The sequence below is a fragment of the Dryobates pubescens genome, chromosome 9 (genome assembly GCF_014839835.1).
Source record: "Dryobates pubescens isolate bDryPub1 chromosome 9, bDryPub1.pri, whole genome shotgun sequence".
Lineage (NCBI taxonomy): Eukaryota > Metazoa > Chordata > Aves > Piciformes > Picidae > Dryobates > Dryobates pubescens.
The window spans coordinates 29687530-29701434 of record NC_071620.1 but is presented as its reverse complement, the minus strand read 5'-3'; the positions used below and the strand labels follow the sequence as shown (position 1 = coordinate 29701434).

General features: G+C 53.5%; 2 protein-coding genes across 2 annotated transcripts in view; one reads left to right on the top strand and one right to left on the bottom strand.

Moving 5' to 3' along the window:
* Positions 1-1484, top strand: part of GMDS (GDP-mannose 4,6-dehydratase) — a 370458-nt gene extending 368974 nt beyond the window's left edge. Inside the window, exons 10-11 of the mRNA XM_009903807.2 lie at positions 123-191; positions 508-1484. Of these exons, the coding sequence (XP_009902109.1) occupies positions 123-191; positions 508-570 (132 nt within the window). The 3' untranslated portion in view covers positions 571-1484. The remainder of the gene's footprint in view (positions 1-122; positions 192-507) is intronic.
* A 6970-nt stretch (positions 1485-8454) lies between these two features.
* FOXC1 (forkhead box C1) lies at positions 8455-13365 on the bottom strand. The gene is made up of 2 exons (XM_054164175.1): positions 11473-13365; positions 8455-8519 (listed from the first exon to the last, which is right to left on the bottom strand). Exon 1 carries the CDS (start codon positions 13319-13321, stop codon positions 11621-11623), a length of 1701 nt encoding a protein of 566 aa, XP_054020150.1. The 5' UTR covers positions 13322-13365; the 3' UTR covers positions 8455-8519; positions 11473-11620.
* Between the last annotated feature and the right edge of the window lie 540 nt (positions 13366-13905).

The following is a 13905-nucleotide window of genomic DNA, read 5'->3' as shown; positions in this document are numbered from 1 at the left end:
TGAAGAGAAATATTTTGTCCTCTGAAGAGCCCAACGGCGGCAGACAGGTTAGCATGAGCAGTGGAGAGGTCCCTCTAGGTGGGGAAGGTGGATGCTTCTCACACTTCACTTCTTCTCTGCAGGACTTTCTGCAAGGGGACTGTACCAAAGCCAGGCAGAAGCTGAACTGGAAGCCAAGAGTCACGTTTGATGTGAGTGGCCTTTCTGGTGTGCTTTGTACCTGCTGCATGCTTGTGTCCTCTGAAAGCAAGCCACAGGGAGGGGAAGGGAGGGGGCACCTCTGTGTGGGGCAACTTGGACACACTGAGAAATCCCACTTTGAGTGACCCTGCCAGAGTCCTTTCATGACAGCCACCATAGCAGCAATGGGCCAGGGTCACTGTGGGAAGAATCCAGCAAAGCCCTGCCCCCTCTTTGTCCTATTCCAGGGGACTGGTGGGTTTGACTGTTGTGGTGCTTGTTCATCCCCTGCACTGGGGCCTCATCTGCCTCTGTACCTCCTCGCAGGAGCTGGTGAGGGAGATGGTGGATGCCGACGTGGAGCTCATGAGGAACAACCCCAATGCCTGAACCCCAGCTGGGCCCGGCAGGAGTTGTGGGACCTGTGTCAGGGGTTGCAACTGCACGGCCAGCACTGCCATAAGCTGCTGGGCTGGGGTGGGTGGCCACACTTCCCCACAATGGTTTTATTGCTAGCTTGCCTCTGAGTGAAAGCTCAGTCTTACACTCCCCTCCATATTCTATACCCACCCACACATCATCCCAGGGTCAGCTCTGCCTGGGCTAGCTCAGGATCTTACCGTTAACTGGGGAGGTGTCACCCTCCCCCCCAATACTGTACCTGAAGAACCAATCAGCCAGTAAGCCTGCTGAATCCCTTTTTTAAATGAAAATTCCTCATTCTATTACCCAGGCCCTCCAGCACATCTTTAGTACTTTCTCCTACTCGAAAACCAAAAGCGTTGCCTGTCCCCCAGCTCCCCTGCCCCACCTCTTTCTCCAGCAAAAGCAGCAGCAAGCCCCTGGGGCAAACGTGGCCTCTCCATCCCTCCGGTCCTAGCTCCACCGCTTCCCCTCCTCTGCCTTTCCTGCACACTCCTTGTTTTCCTTTCCTGCAGCCTCACCTCCACCCTCATGGCCTGTTTCCACCACTTCAGCTCTGTAAAAGTTGGAATAACTCAACCTAACTCACAGTGAAATCGCCTTTTGACCATGCTGAATTAACTCCTAATTGCTGGAATCGCTTTCAAACCACTCTACGGGGGCTTGTAAGCACTCTCCAGATCTTTATTCCAGTGTCAGCCACAGAAAGCCTTTTTGTCCAGTACTTTCCCAATCCACAGGTTTTGGGTGATTTGATTTTTCTCCCCCTCCAGAATCAACTCATTCCCCTTCCACACTCTTCCTGCTTACTATAGACAGATAGAGCTTTAGCCATCTCAAAAGATGACTTAAGAAATAAAAATAAATAAATAAATAAATAAAGCAAGTTTAAAAAAAAAAAAAAGAAAAAGAAAAAAGCAAAAAGCATTTTGAAGGTGAGTAAATATTTTTGCATGTTTGGTGCCAAGTACCGGGGTTACCCTGAGGTCGTTGCGCCCATATGTTTCCCATGGGTTTAGGATCTTCCACCCATCAATTTCTCCCATCATTTCAGCTTTATGCCTCGAAATGAGCCAAGGGGAGATGCCCTGGGGGAGGACGGCACAGTGGTGGAAGACACAGGACGGGAGAGACGCAGAGGGGAGAGACATCACCTCCGAGGGGGGACAGCCCTGTTAAAAGCGCGATGATGCGGGGGGAGGGTGAGAGCAAAGCTGGAGGCTGTGCCCTGATGCCATTTAGGCAATTGAAGGGATGTGGAGGGACGGGATGGGTTTCTGGAGCAGCCTGCGAGAAACTGGGCTGCAGGAGAAAATCAGGCGTTTGCCAGAGGCGCAGGGTAAAATACACGGAAAAGCGCGGAGTTGGGGGGAAGGTGCAGCGGTGAGGGAGTGATGTCCCTGCTCCAAACAGACCCTGTGCATGGGAACTTCTGCAGTCCCCCGACTCCACACAGTACAAACTGGAGCCGAGTGGGACCCCAACCCCCTGTCCCATCCGTGGAGCAATCCGCAATATTTTGCACACCTCGCTACTGACACCCACACGGTGCATATGCCCCCACGAGTGGGACTATTTACACACACTCCACACGCTCTCCTGAAAGGGGAGCCCTCGAAGGGGCACGATTTCGCGGCTGCCTGGAGAGGTGGGTGGGTGGGAGGGGGTGGTGTTAGAGTCAAATAACAACCCCTCCTCCCTCCCTGTGGATGAGGGTCCTTTGCGTTAGTTGCGTCCCCCCTCGCCTCGCAGCATTTGCGCAGTGTGGGTCCACAACTAGGCGTCCCTCTCCCATCGCCAGCAGTCTCCCTCCGGCCCTGGGGACACGGAGAGTGGTGCAGAGAGGGAGGGGAGAGTCGAACTCCGCCTGTGCCTTCGCAGCCCCTCGGTCGCAGGGTGCGAGTGGCAAACCTTTGTTTAAATATACATACATACATACATACATATATATATATAGAAGAAGGATTAAACCACTTCTCTGACGAGGTGTTTTTGCGTTGCTATTTTTCGCTTCTGGGGGTGCACTAGGAAGTTTATTGGTACATGGAATAATAGGTCACACGTCTGCAGAGAGCTGGAAACCTCTCCCGAAGCTGCCAGTTTTCCTTCGACCTCAGGGTTAGGTCTTTTTTCCTTTGGCACCTCTAACCGTGGAGCAGTCAAAAGAAGTATTGCATGTCTCCGGTTTTGGTTTCGCTACTGGGAAGTGAGTGGGAAAAGGTCTGGGAAGGCGAAAATTGGTTCTAGAGCTAGTGGTCTTCCCGTGCTGGACGGCTTCTTGCTGCTTTTGTAAAATAATAATAATAATAATAATAATAATAATAATAATAATAATAATAATAATAATAATGATGTTATTGGTCGAGACAGGACAAACCAACGCATCTCAACACTGCCCCACTGCTTCGGAGTTTGGAGGTCTGAGCTGCTTATCGGTGTCCTCACCAGCACCGTCTAAATTTGAATGCAATTTCTCCTGAGGTACCCATCTTGGTGATGACCACGGGGTAAACGAAATAAATCCATTAAAACCCCAAACACGCAGCGATTTAGGGTGATGGCCTCTGTAGCTAACATCTCACAGACCAGTGCTCTGTACATCCTTTACTGTCTTTGTCAAGCAGATTTTAGGTGCAGGCACGGAAGGTACATCCCTCCTTTGCCCATCTCACGTCCCATCTAGGGTCTTTAGAGTTTCGTCCATTTAAAGGGCAGCTCCGGTAGACACCGAATGTGCACCCCCTAATCTGTGCCAGTATGCCAGTACCAGCCAACAAAACAGAGGGCACGATGGACTTCGCTTGGCTTCCCTGGAGAAGCCGGTGGGAAAAGACGGTTGATCACAGGGAGCATGGAACTAGGGGCCTGCAGAGGGACCCTCGCTGTGTGCTCCGGGCCGGCCTGTCCCACCCTACACCGCTACTGCGGGGAGCAGCGGAATAGCAACGGCAGCGCTGGGCGGCGGGGGCTGCCCAGGCGCCCGCCCGGTCGGGAGGAGAGGGTCAGCAGGTCGATGAGGGTCGGAGAGAGCTCTGCCCGCGGCTCCCTGGCTACGAACCGCGGAGGCCAATCCCGCTCCCTCTCATCAGCCCCTCGCCCCTGTCCCCGCTGTCTGGAGCCCGATTTGACCAAGGCAGAATTGCCCCGAAAGCTTTGTTGCTAATTCTTCCAACACCCCATCCCCCTCCGAGGCCTTTCAGGGGCTTCAGTGTCCTTGCAGGGAGCAGGCAGCGCGGTGGAGCAGGAACACAAACCTCGGGGTGGGGGGAGGTTGTCGGTCCAGACTCGGGGTCCACCCACCGCCCTTCTCCTCGCTCCCGGCGCGGAAAGGCCGGCGAGACAAAGGCAGAGGGGTTTCCTCAGGGTCGCGGAGCAAAACTGCCAGCGCCATCTAAAATTACATCTTGTGCTGCAACACCAACAATGGGGTGGGTAGGGAGAGGTGGGGGGGTGGACAGACCCGCTCCTCGGGCACTCACATGCCGGGGTGGGTGGTGAGAAACGGCTCCAGGATTGCACACGGAGATGGATGGATCGCTGAGAATTGTATATAGAAAAAACAAAATTTAGGGGGAGCGGAGTTCCCCTCCTCTCCCCAGACCCTCGCACATGAAGGAGCTACTCCCCGTTCACAGGCACGGAGGTCACATCCTCTTTCCTATCGAGATCCCGGGCGGGAGGGCAGATACCGGGCTGCTCCGGGGCACTGCGGGGAGAGACGACCGGCCTGGCTCCCCATGCCTTCTGGACGGCAGGTTCTCATGGATGGGGGGCGAGGGGAGGCCGCGGTCCTGCCTCCCCCTGTGACCCACCCCCTTCACCTGCAATCGTGCGATGCCGGAGCTGTGTCCGCAGACACCGAAGGCCAGAGACAGGCTTCTGACGGGTGGAAGAAAAACATCAACAGATTATTCGCAATTCTTTGGCGATGGGGGCAGGGGAAGAGGTCGCTTCGCAGCAGCAGACGCTAATTGCAACCTCTGCTTTGCTAATGAGTTCGCACCGGTTCATTCCCCACTCCGTGTGTGTCCCCCCACTTTGCCCCCGGCGGAGCTTTTGAGGAAGGGGAGGGCGGGAAACGGCGTCAGGAGAAAGCTGTAATTTTTCTGCAATTTGTTATTGGGTTTTAAATCCATCCCATCCTTGAGAAGCGAGGTTGGAAGGGCTGGCTGCGAGCGCTTCTATAATTTCTCGGTTTGGGAAAGCGGCGAGAGGCTAGTTGGATGAGAGGGGTGGGAATACCCGGTCCTGCCTGCAGCCCACCGGGACCTCCAGCCCCACGGTTCCGTCGGCCTGGGATTCACACCGTCGGAGCGGAGAAATGCAGACCTACACACACATCCACAGGAAAAAGAATTCCACTAGAAACCCACACCAAAAAAGCAGCCTCGAGTGTATTTATACTGGGCAATCTTGCCAGCGCCGACGTTGTTTAAACAATTATCTTCTGCCTTGGACGATATTATCAGTTCTTTTACATTATCGCTCAGTGGAAAACAGTCTTCTTATTCTTTATTTAAAATATTTATTTTAAAAAAATATATGAAGAAAAGAAAGAAAATTAAATTCGGACGCTTAAACGTTCTGGCAAGTACATAAATCGTAGAAAAGGAGGACGGGGCGCCGGGGGTGGGGGGGAATGACGGGACGGAAAGCGGCAGTGGCGTTGCTTCTGAGCCCAGCGCTCCCCATCCCTGGGAAGGCGGCGATAGGAGCTGTTTATCCACCGACTCATATAAATATCCCGAACTCACGAGTGTCATAATTTGACTTTTCTTCCAGCTATTTTAAAAGCTAATGGTTCCAAATGTGTCGGTTTTCCTGCCTTCTCCCCAGAGGAGTTGGGGGACTGGAAAGGAGCAGGGAATTCCATTTGGGGGGGGTTGTGTTGTTGCTGTTTTCAATCTACTGAAGATGGCCTAAAGCGGATGACCCGAATGTGGGCTAACACGTCGCAAAACCCCAGCTCCCACCCCCGACACCCAGAGGTCAGGTGAAAGTCTCCAGCAGGTAAACCGCACTGCCCAGCTCACTTGCTCCCTATCTCGCAAATTGTTCCCTTCTGCCCACCCAAGTCGTTTCAAGCTGTGTTTATTTAGGGAGAGAAAAAAAAAAAAAAAAAAAAAAAGGAAAAGAAAAAAAGGGAAAAAAAGTCGACGACCACCCAATTCCCCTTCAGCCAGGGAGCTCGCACCCGTAGCCCTTACATTCTATCTTCCCCCTCTACTCCCCAGTCCTAGTTCTGGTTAATAGTGATTATTTTGCGGCACACACATACCGAGCAAAGCGCAAATTCACAAATTAGGGGCCTAGAAAGTCGCGAAGGTGCGCGGGAAAAAAAACGCTTTTACTTGGGGGAGTGAGATAGAGATCCACCCCTCCAAACATCATGCCCGGAGGGGAGCGTTTGCCGCCTGTCTCCTGATCCCGAGCAGCACCAAACACCAGAGGGTCAGGTTGGGAAAGGGCGCTCCGCACCCCAAGTGACACCAGGGTGACCCTCAGGAGAGCCCGGGCTGCCTTCTCCAGCCTTTGCGGAGGCCTCGCAAAGGTCCTGCTCTCCAGCCCCACCCCACCTCCACTAAGCGCCCAGCCTTTGCTACCGCTGTCTGCACCAGCAGCCCCCAGGCTAGGACACAGAGCACAGGAATGAGATTCGGGGGGTCCCCATGTTTGCTTCAGCCACACACTGCGACCCCACAGAGCCTCCCTTGCGCAAGGAGCCGTCCCCATCCCCCTCCTCCCCCCGCCATAAGACCATTGTTTCGTTCAATTAGTCCCCGCTTGATAAAAAACAATCGCTCGTTAACCCCCGCCCTCCTCCCTCCCTCCCGGACGGTGTGTTGTGAATGGCGACAGCGTCTCCCTTGACCCCCCGTCTCCTTTTTCTGTCTCTCTGTCCCCTGAAAAATGATTCCGCCAAGCTCTGATTGAATTTTATTCCTTCCTGACCTGGTCCGTTTTTATTGCATGGACACCATCAATCTTGACCTAACGCGACGTTTGTTTATTACTTTGGAAAGAGGCGAATGGCTTTATGAGAGCCCCGGCGTAATTAAATCGGGAGGGCTGCGCACCGTCGGGGTGTAATCACCGCACAGGCAAAGGGAAGGGAAAAAAAAAATAGAGGGGAAAATAAAAGCTCGACAAGGGGCAGGGTGAGAAGCACCCTCCCATCCTGGCAGCTTGTGTGCGGGGTGCCCGGGAATTGAAGCCTAGCACCTCCCTTACCCCACTGCTGAGGACAGCTGACTGGATGCGGAGCATATCTTGCTCACCTTACCGCGTATAGACAGCTGGGCCTTGGAAACACCAACGTGCCAACAACACTCTCCCCCCCCCCCCCAAAACAAAACAAAACAAAAAACAAACAAACAAACCCACAACCAAACCAAACCAAATAACAAATTTTTTTTTTAAATCACAGGAAAAAAAAAAGAAAAACAAAAAAACACCCACGAAAAAAAACCAACACCCGAGGATCTTGAAATGATGGAAGCGTTTAACCAACAGCGCAAGGAACAGGAAAAAAACGGGCTGACCACGCCGAGGGGTTTCAATTAATTTATGAATGAAATTAATTAACAGCTGATGTTCAATTGGCGGTGCTGCTAGGGCGGGTGATTTCGGGAAAGGGGTCCCCAGGTATCTGTCATGTGCGCGCCTTTTACTACGCAATCAAGACGACGTCATGAAGACTGCACGTTGATACCTTATCCTCAGCCTCCGTGAGCGGCCGTTCCCCGTAAAACCCGCAGGGAAAACCTACAAGTAAAGTCTCCAAGGGCCAGGGTGAACCTTTGAGCTCATCACACTCCCACCTTGTGAGGTAGACAGCCTTTGCCGCTGCAAGTCTCAGGCTACCCACAGCGTCACGAAATTAAGCCCCACTATGAAAATATTCCAGTACGAACTTCTAAGCGTCTTTCCCGAACTTGATGACTCTCAGAAAGGGCCCCAAATGTTGTAAAAGGCCGATCTGAAGATGTTTCCCGAAGTGAGTCTTGTCTCCTTCTCTATCTGATCTGTCCTTTGGAGATGGGGAAGAGTTTTCCATCCACGTCCTGTGAGCTATCAGCATGCACTTCTCTATTCTTTTGGGTTATGACCTTTGCAGAACAATGTGAACTGCAATTGATTGAAAAAGAAAATCTGAAGGTGAAGCTTAGAAAGAATATCAATTTTTTTCCACGTTTTACTTGGTTTAAGCTACGGGCAAGCAAATACAAATAAGAAACCACTGGAGGTAACTGAATGGAATCATCCGTCAAATTACTTAACACAAATGTGTCATTTTTGTACTAGACAAAAAGCAAAGCGATAGTTTGAGAAGACAAAACAAACAAACAAAATAAACCCACAATCAATAACACCCCCCTAAAACACAACAACAACCCAAGCACAAACAATTAAACAAAACAAATAAACAAAAAAAAAACAACCAACACCTAAGTCTGAGCTAAAACCACACCAGAAATCGCCGTCCTAACTTGGCACTAAAGGACCACTGTGCAACCAGGCCAAGGCCGAGCATACCCGCTCGCACTATGGGCTCCCACTGAGAATTCGGAGACCCTACGGAGGCACCTTCCAGTCGCTTCCCGGCCGCACGTCCCGTTCCCGCCTCTGCGCCAAGGCTCCGACCACATCTCTGCCGTCTCTTGGGCTCTGCGAGGACACAACCACAGGTCAGACGGGACTGCACTCAGAGAAGGGGGACTCAGGATGGACCAAGGGACATACCGGGCCTTCTCTCCCCACCTCTCACGGCGGAGGCCATGGTCCGGCAGTGTCCACACCGTCTCTGATCAGCTCCTCAACACTGGACCGCCTCCCGTTGCCAGGCTCTCATGGATTTACCACCTACCGCTGGCACACTCCGCACCGTTCATTTTTTTTTTTCGTTCGAACGATTTCTGAGCAGAAAATTTTTCTGATTAAAAACTGGCAATAATACTGATAATTGTTTTGTTGTTTGGTTTGGTTTTTACGCGTGTGCACTAAGCCATTCCGCCACACCGGGTGGCACCTCCACCATCATACAAGTCACTACAGGAAAAGGATACCCTCCGCAGGGCAGAGGGTCCCGGAGGTTTCCTTTTGCCCCCTCCCCGTCCAGCTCTTTTCACCACTTTCTCAGCCAGAACCGCTGGCACCGCAAGTTGCGCCCCCCGCTCAGCGCTGCCGCGACGGACAGCGGGGCCATTAGCAGTAATTACACACGGCGCTTTTTCGAGCCACTCCGGCCCCCGAATAGAGCAGCAATACTGTCAAAGCAACGGGGGGGAGAACCGAGACGAGCTCACAAACCTTCGCCACAAGCAGCCCACGGTTGAGAAAACACAAAATACAGGAGAGCCGTCGCCTGATCGCCACGAAAACAAGAGGCAAAGAGCAGATGAACTAGCCTCTCCCCTGTTCCTTCTTTACCTTTAGTTGCATTTCACTACCAGGCTGGGGCGGGGGGGGGGGGGGAAGGAAGGGTATCGGGAATAGAATTATCCCGCAGTTCTCTCGCTGGCAAACCCGGCTGGTGAAGACAGAGGAAGATACCGCCGCCGGATTCCCATTTCCCGGGAAAAGGGGAGCAGTAAGAGCCGCACCGTGCCCCCATCCTGGCCACTGGGAGAGGGAAGACGGGAGCCACCAGTAGTGGAAGAGGGATAGGGGAGCAGGAGGCGAACCTTGAGTGTAGGGAATGTTTAATTCCCTTTTACTGGTGAAAAAAAATGGGGAGCTGCCGTTCAAACGTGCCCTCGGAGCGAAGGCATCCAGCTTTCACTCGTCCTTCGTTCCAGCCTCACCACAACCGGAGGATGATGCAGCTGCTTTTCACCCAACTCAGAAAACAAACAAATATTGCCAAGATCGGTGATCGCTGGAGCACGGGGGAAGGAAAAAAAGGGGGGAAAAAAGGAAAAGCCCAGACCACTCCACACGAAAATAACCAGATTTTAAGCCAGCCAACCCGCCTCGGCTGACTCCCATCTGCTGAAGGGTGTTTTCCGACTCCACGATGACTGTTTGGAGGGGAAGCAGCTCAAAAGCAAGGTAACGAGGTTCAACTGTAAACACCCCAGTATTTATTTACAGCGCAAGCCTTAACAATGCCGCCGCAATTACTGCGAAGTGTTGCCCTTAGATAAGAGGCACCGATAGGAAACGGTATTATCTCGAAAGCAAACCTTAGGCCTTAAATATCTGCAGTCAAATAATCTTCTCCCCAAGTCTGACTGACAAGGCGGATTCTAACCTAATGAATTTATTGCGTTTGGGTAGTTATTTACAAAGGGGGGGGGGGGGGGGGGGGGGGAGGGAAAAAGGGAGGGGGGAGAGGAGGGTGATTCCCATCGCCCTTGGGGTCTTAATTGCAAATTATGTAGGAGGTGAGATTCCTGATCTGACAAGCCATCAGTCTCTGATGCAATATTATTGTATTTTTCTCGATTTAAGGATAAAGGCGAGAGGGAAGGAGGTGAAATAACGCCCAGGTAAATACGTCAGAAAATTTCTTCCACGCAAACTCCTTCTAAAGTAATTTCAGTACGAGCAAACAGTGCACTTCACCAGAGCAGCAATGTCCTTGAAGGACAGGAGTAAAGTTAGAGCTATAAAGGTTTAGACGCTACAGCCACCCTTCAGTCTAACTACTTCGTCTTTTTAATCTGAAATAAAACAGGAATTAAATATATATGTTAGAGGAGGTGCTTCGCGGACCGTGCTCTCGATTTATAAGCGTACATTATATTAAATAACACACGTACAAAAGGATATCTGTCATCTACTATATGCTCGGGGGGTTAGCAGCACATGCAACGGGTATCTGAAGCTATACATGCAGCACGTATGACAAACTCTAACTAGAAAGGCCATCCTTTAAATCCAGATACAAATGTAAACCTTATACAAGCAACCACAAACGAAATACACACGCAGAGAGGGACAGCTCGATGCACACCACTACTCGGATGCATGTACTTCCACCTCGCAGTTATTAGCCTCACACCCTATTTAAGAAACTGCAGCGCTGTCACACGGCTATGGCCCAAATGTTTTCAGGTCCTGCACATTAATTGCTAAGAAAACGTGTTTGTTTATTTGCCAGATCAGAGCTGCCATGGGAAAGCCTTTTTTTTTTTTTTTCCCTTTTTTTTTCCTTTTTTTTTTTTTTCCAGGCGGATAAGACGAGCTGACTAAGTGGAACATATTGCAGAAGGGACCGAAAAGGGATAATTTTTTGACCTGGCAAGATACTAAGTGGTCTCTGGAATTCGTGCGGAGGGGAATGAGCTGTTCCAGCTACCAAGTTAATTCTGAAATCCATCTCCTTCCTTCCTACCTCTAAATCAAGTTATTAAAATACCCAGACGTGTAAAGGCTCATTCCAACCGAATGGTAATTTATTAATAAACAAACAATGCGATACCTTCAGAATATTTTCAACAACAACAAAAAAATATTGATAGAATAAGATTAATACAGTTTCCCTTTTTATATAGAGTGAAAAAAAAATAAATCAGCGTTTCGGTCAATTTTAACGTTACTTTTCAGGGAAGCAGGGGGGAAACACTTTCTGGCGTTTGGTCCGCAGCTACAAATTAAAAATAAATTACTATGTTGCAATTTACATTTTAAAACAAGTCCTTGTAAAGGGGGGGGGGGGGGGGGGGGGAGGAAGACAAAAAAGAGTGGGGGTATGAAGCTGATGCTCTAAGCTGGATTTTTCGTCCCCTTTTAAACCCGGGGCATGACAATACCGACAATACCTTAAGGGATGGGGAAGGGAGAGGGTGGGGAGAGAAGAAAAGAATTTCTCAAAGCGATTTTGAAAAAACAAACCAAAACAAAAGAAAACAACCAAAAACTTACGTGTTATTGGAGTAACACTGTCCTTTAACAAACCGAAACACGCTCTGCGGTTGTCTCTAATAAAGCTTCCCGAGGGCGGGCGCGGATGTGGGGCCGGCGGCGCGGTGCTGCGCGGATGTCCCCACGATGTCCCCGCGGTGGGCAGCGCTCAAAATTTGCCACAGTCATAGACGAAGGCCCCGGAGGTGCGGTAAAGCGGCTGGCTGCCGGGAAAAGCCATCTGACAGCTGCCGCCGCCACCCCCCGCCCCGCCACCTCCACCGCCGCCGCCGCCACCGGCTCCTCCCGGCGAGGCGCTGAGGCCCAGTCGCGGCGCCTCGAAGACCTCCCGCGGGGCGGCGGCGAAGCCCTGCTGCGGCCCCCCGTAGCCCGCCGCGCCCGCCAGCGGGCCCAGCTCCCCCGCCGCCGCCGCTGCCGCGGCTGCCGCCGCCGCCGCAGCCTGGTTGAGGTACCAGGAAGCCAGGCGGCCCTGGTGCGGGTGGTGCCCCTCCTGCTGGCCGCCGTGCCCCAGCGTCCCGCCGCCACCCGTGCCGCCGCCGCCACCCCCGGTCCCCCCGCCGCCACCGCCACCCGTTGGCATGGCGTAGTCAGGCAGAGGGTCCTCGGCGGGGCTGGCGGCAGGGGGCAGGTGGCCAGGCCGGTCTGCGCCTCCCGCCGCCGCGTAAAGGCTCATGGCCTGCATGTTGCAGTGGTAGGTGCCGGTGGCGGCGGCGGCACCGGCGGCCGCTTGGCCGCAGGGCGAGCCGTAGACCGAGCTATGTCCCGGCGAGTAGCCGCCGAGAGAGAGGGCGGGCGGGATGCCAGTACGCGGGGCGGCGGCAGCAGGGGCCAAAAGGCCGGCGCCCAGCTCTGTGGAGGCCTGCGGAGAGCCTCGCAACGAGGTCATGATGTTGTCCACGCTGAAGCCCGGGCCGTGGTGGTGGTGGTGGGGCGGAGGAGGCGGAGGAGGCGGCGGCTGCGGCTGCTGCTGCTGCGGAGGCTCGGGGGCCTCCATGCTGAGAGAGCGACTGGAAGGGAGAGTACTGCGAGGGCTGCCGCTGCTGGAAAGGCTGCTGCTGCTGCTGTCGGGGCTCTCGATCTTGGGAACGGCGCCGAGCGGCGGGGCGGCGCCGGGGGGGGACAGGGGCTGAGGCGGCGAGGCCGTGCCGTTCTCTGTCTTGATGTCCTGGATGCGGACGGGCGGCGGAGGCGGCGGCGCGGCGCTGACCCCGGCGGCAGTGGCGGGGCCGCCCTCGGGCTCGGTGGCGGGAGGCGGAGGTCGCGGCGGGGCATGGTCCTTGAGGTGCAAGCGGTCCTTCTCCTCCTTGTCCTTGACTGCGTCCTTCTTCTTGAAGCGGCGACGGCGCCGGAGGAAGCTGCCGTTCTCGAACATGTTGTAGGAGTCGGGGTCGAGGGTCCAGTAGCTGCCCTTTCCGGGCTTCTTGTCGTCGCGGGGCACCTTGACGAAGCACTCGTTGAGGGAGAGGTTGTGGCGGATGCTGTTCTGCCAGCCCTGCTTGTTGTCCCGGTAGAAAGGGAACCGCTCCATAATGAACTGGTAGATCCCGTTCAAAGTGATCTTCTTATCGGGCGCGTTTTGGATGGCCATGGTGATGAGGGCAATGTAGCTGTAGGGCGGCTTCACCATATCCTTGGGCTGCGGCGGCGGCGTGTAGGGCCCGTAGGCTCGGGCCATACCGGCCGGGTACTGTTCGTGGGCCGGGTGGGAGTACATGCTCATGGGGGCCGGCATGGCCGTGTAGCCCCCGCCGGCCGCCGCCGCCGCTGCTCGGTAGTAGCTCTGCTCTCCGCCGAGGTACGGCACCACTCCCAGGGAGTTGGGACTGGACACGGAGTAGCGAGCCTGCATGTCCTCTCGTCAGCGTTTTCCCCCACCCTCCCCGCCGGACCAAACAGCCGCGTCCCTTCCCCCTCCACCCCTCCGCCGCTCCGCGGACCGAGCTGGATCGAGGCGGCTGGGCAGCCCCCCCACCCCCTAATCCCCCCCCGGCGGAGCTCGGGGGGAAAAAAAAAAAAAAAAAAAAAAAAAAAAAGAAGAAGAAGTATAACGACGGCAGCGCCCCAAAAATTCTCCTCTTCTTTCTCCCAGGAAAGCCCACCGGCGAGCTGCCGCGTTCCCCGAGGAGGCAGGGATGGCAAAAAGAAAAAATAAAAATTTTACAAAGGGTAAAAATGGAGGGGGAGGGCTGAAAATAGGAAAAAGTTAAAAAATAAAACCGGAGGGGTAAAAAAGGCAGTCGCAGCGGAGAAAGCAACTTCCAAACGCAGAAAGAGTATTAAGAAAGTAAAACCTTTTGCAAAGAGGCTCCCACGCTCCCAGTTCCTTGTTCCACGGGGATCTGCAACAAGTTGTCTGCAAAGGAGGGACAAAAGTAGAGGGATGTGTTGTGTTGGCTCTTTTTTTAAGCGAGCAGAAGAAAAAAAATCCACCTT

Coding starts and splice junctions, on each gene's coding strand:
- FOXC1 (XM_054164175.1), bottom strand. CDS start 13,321: ATGCAGGCTCGCTACTCCGTGTCCAGTCCCAACTCCCTGGGAGTGGTG.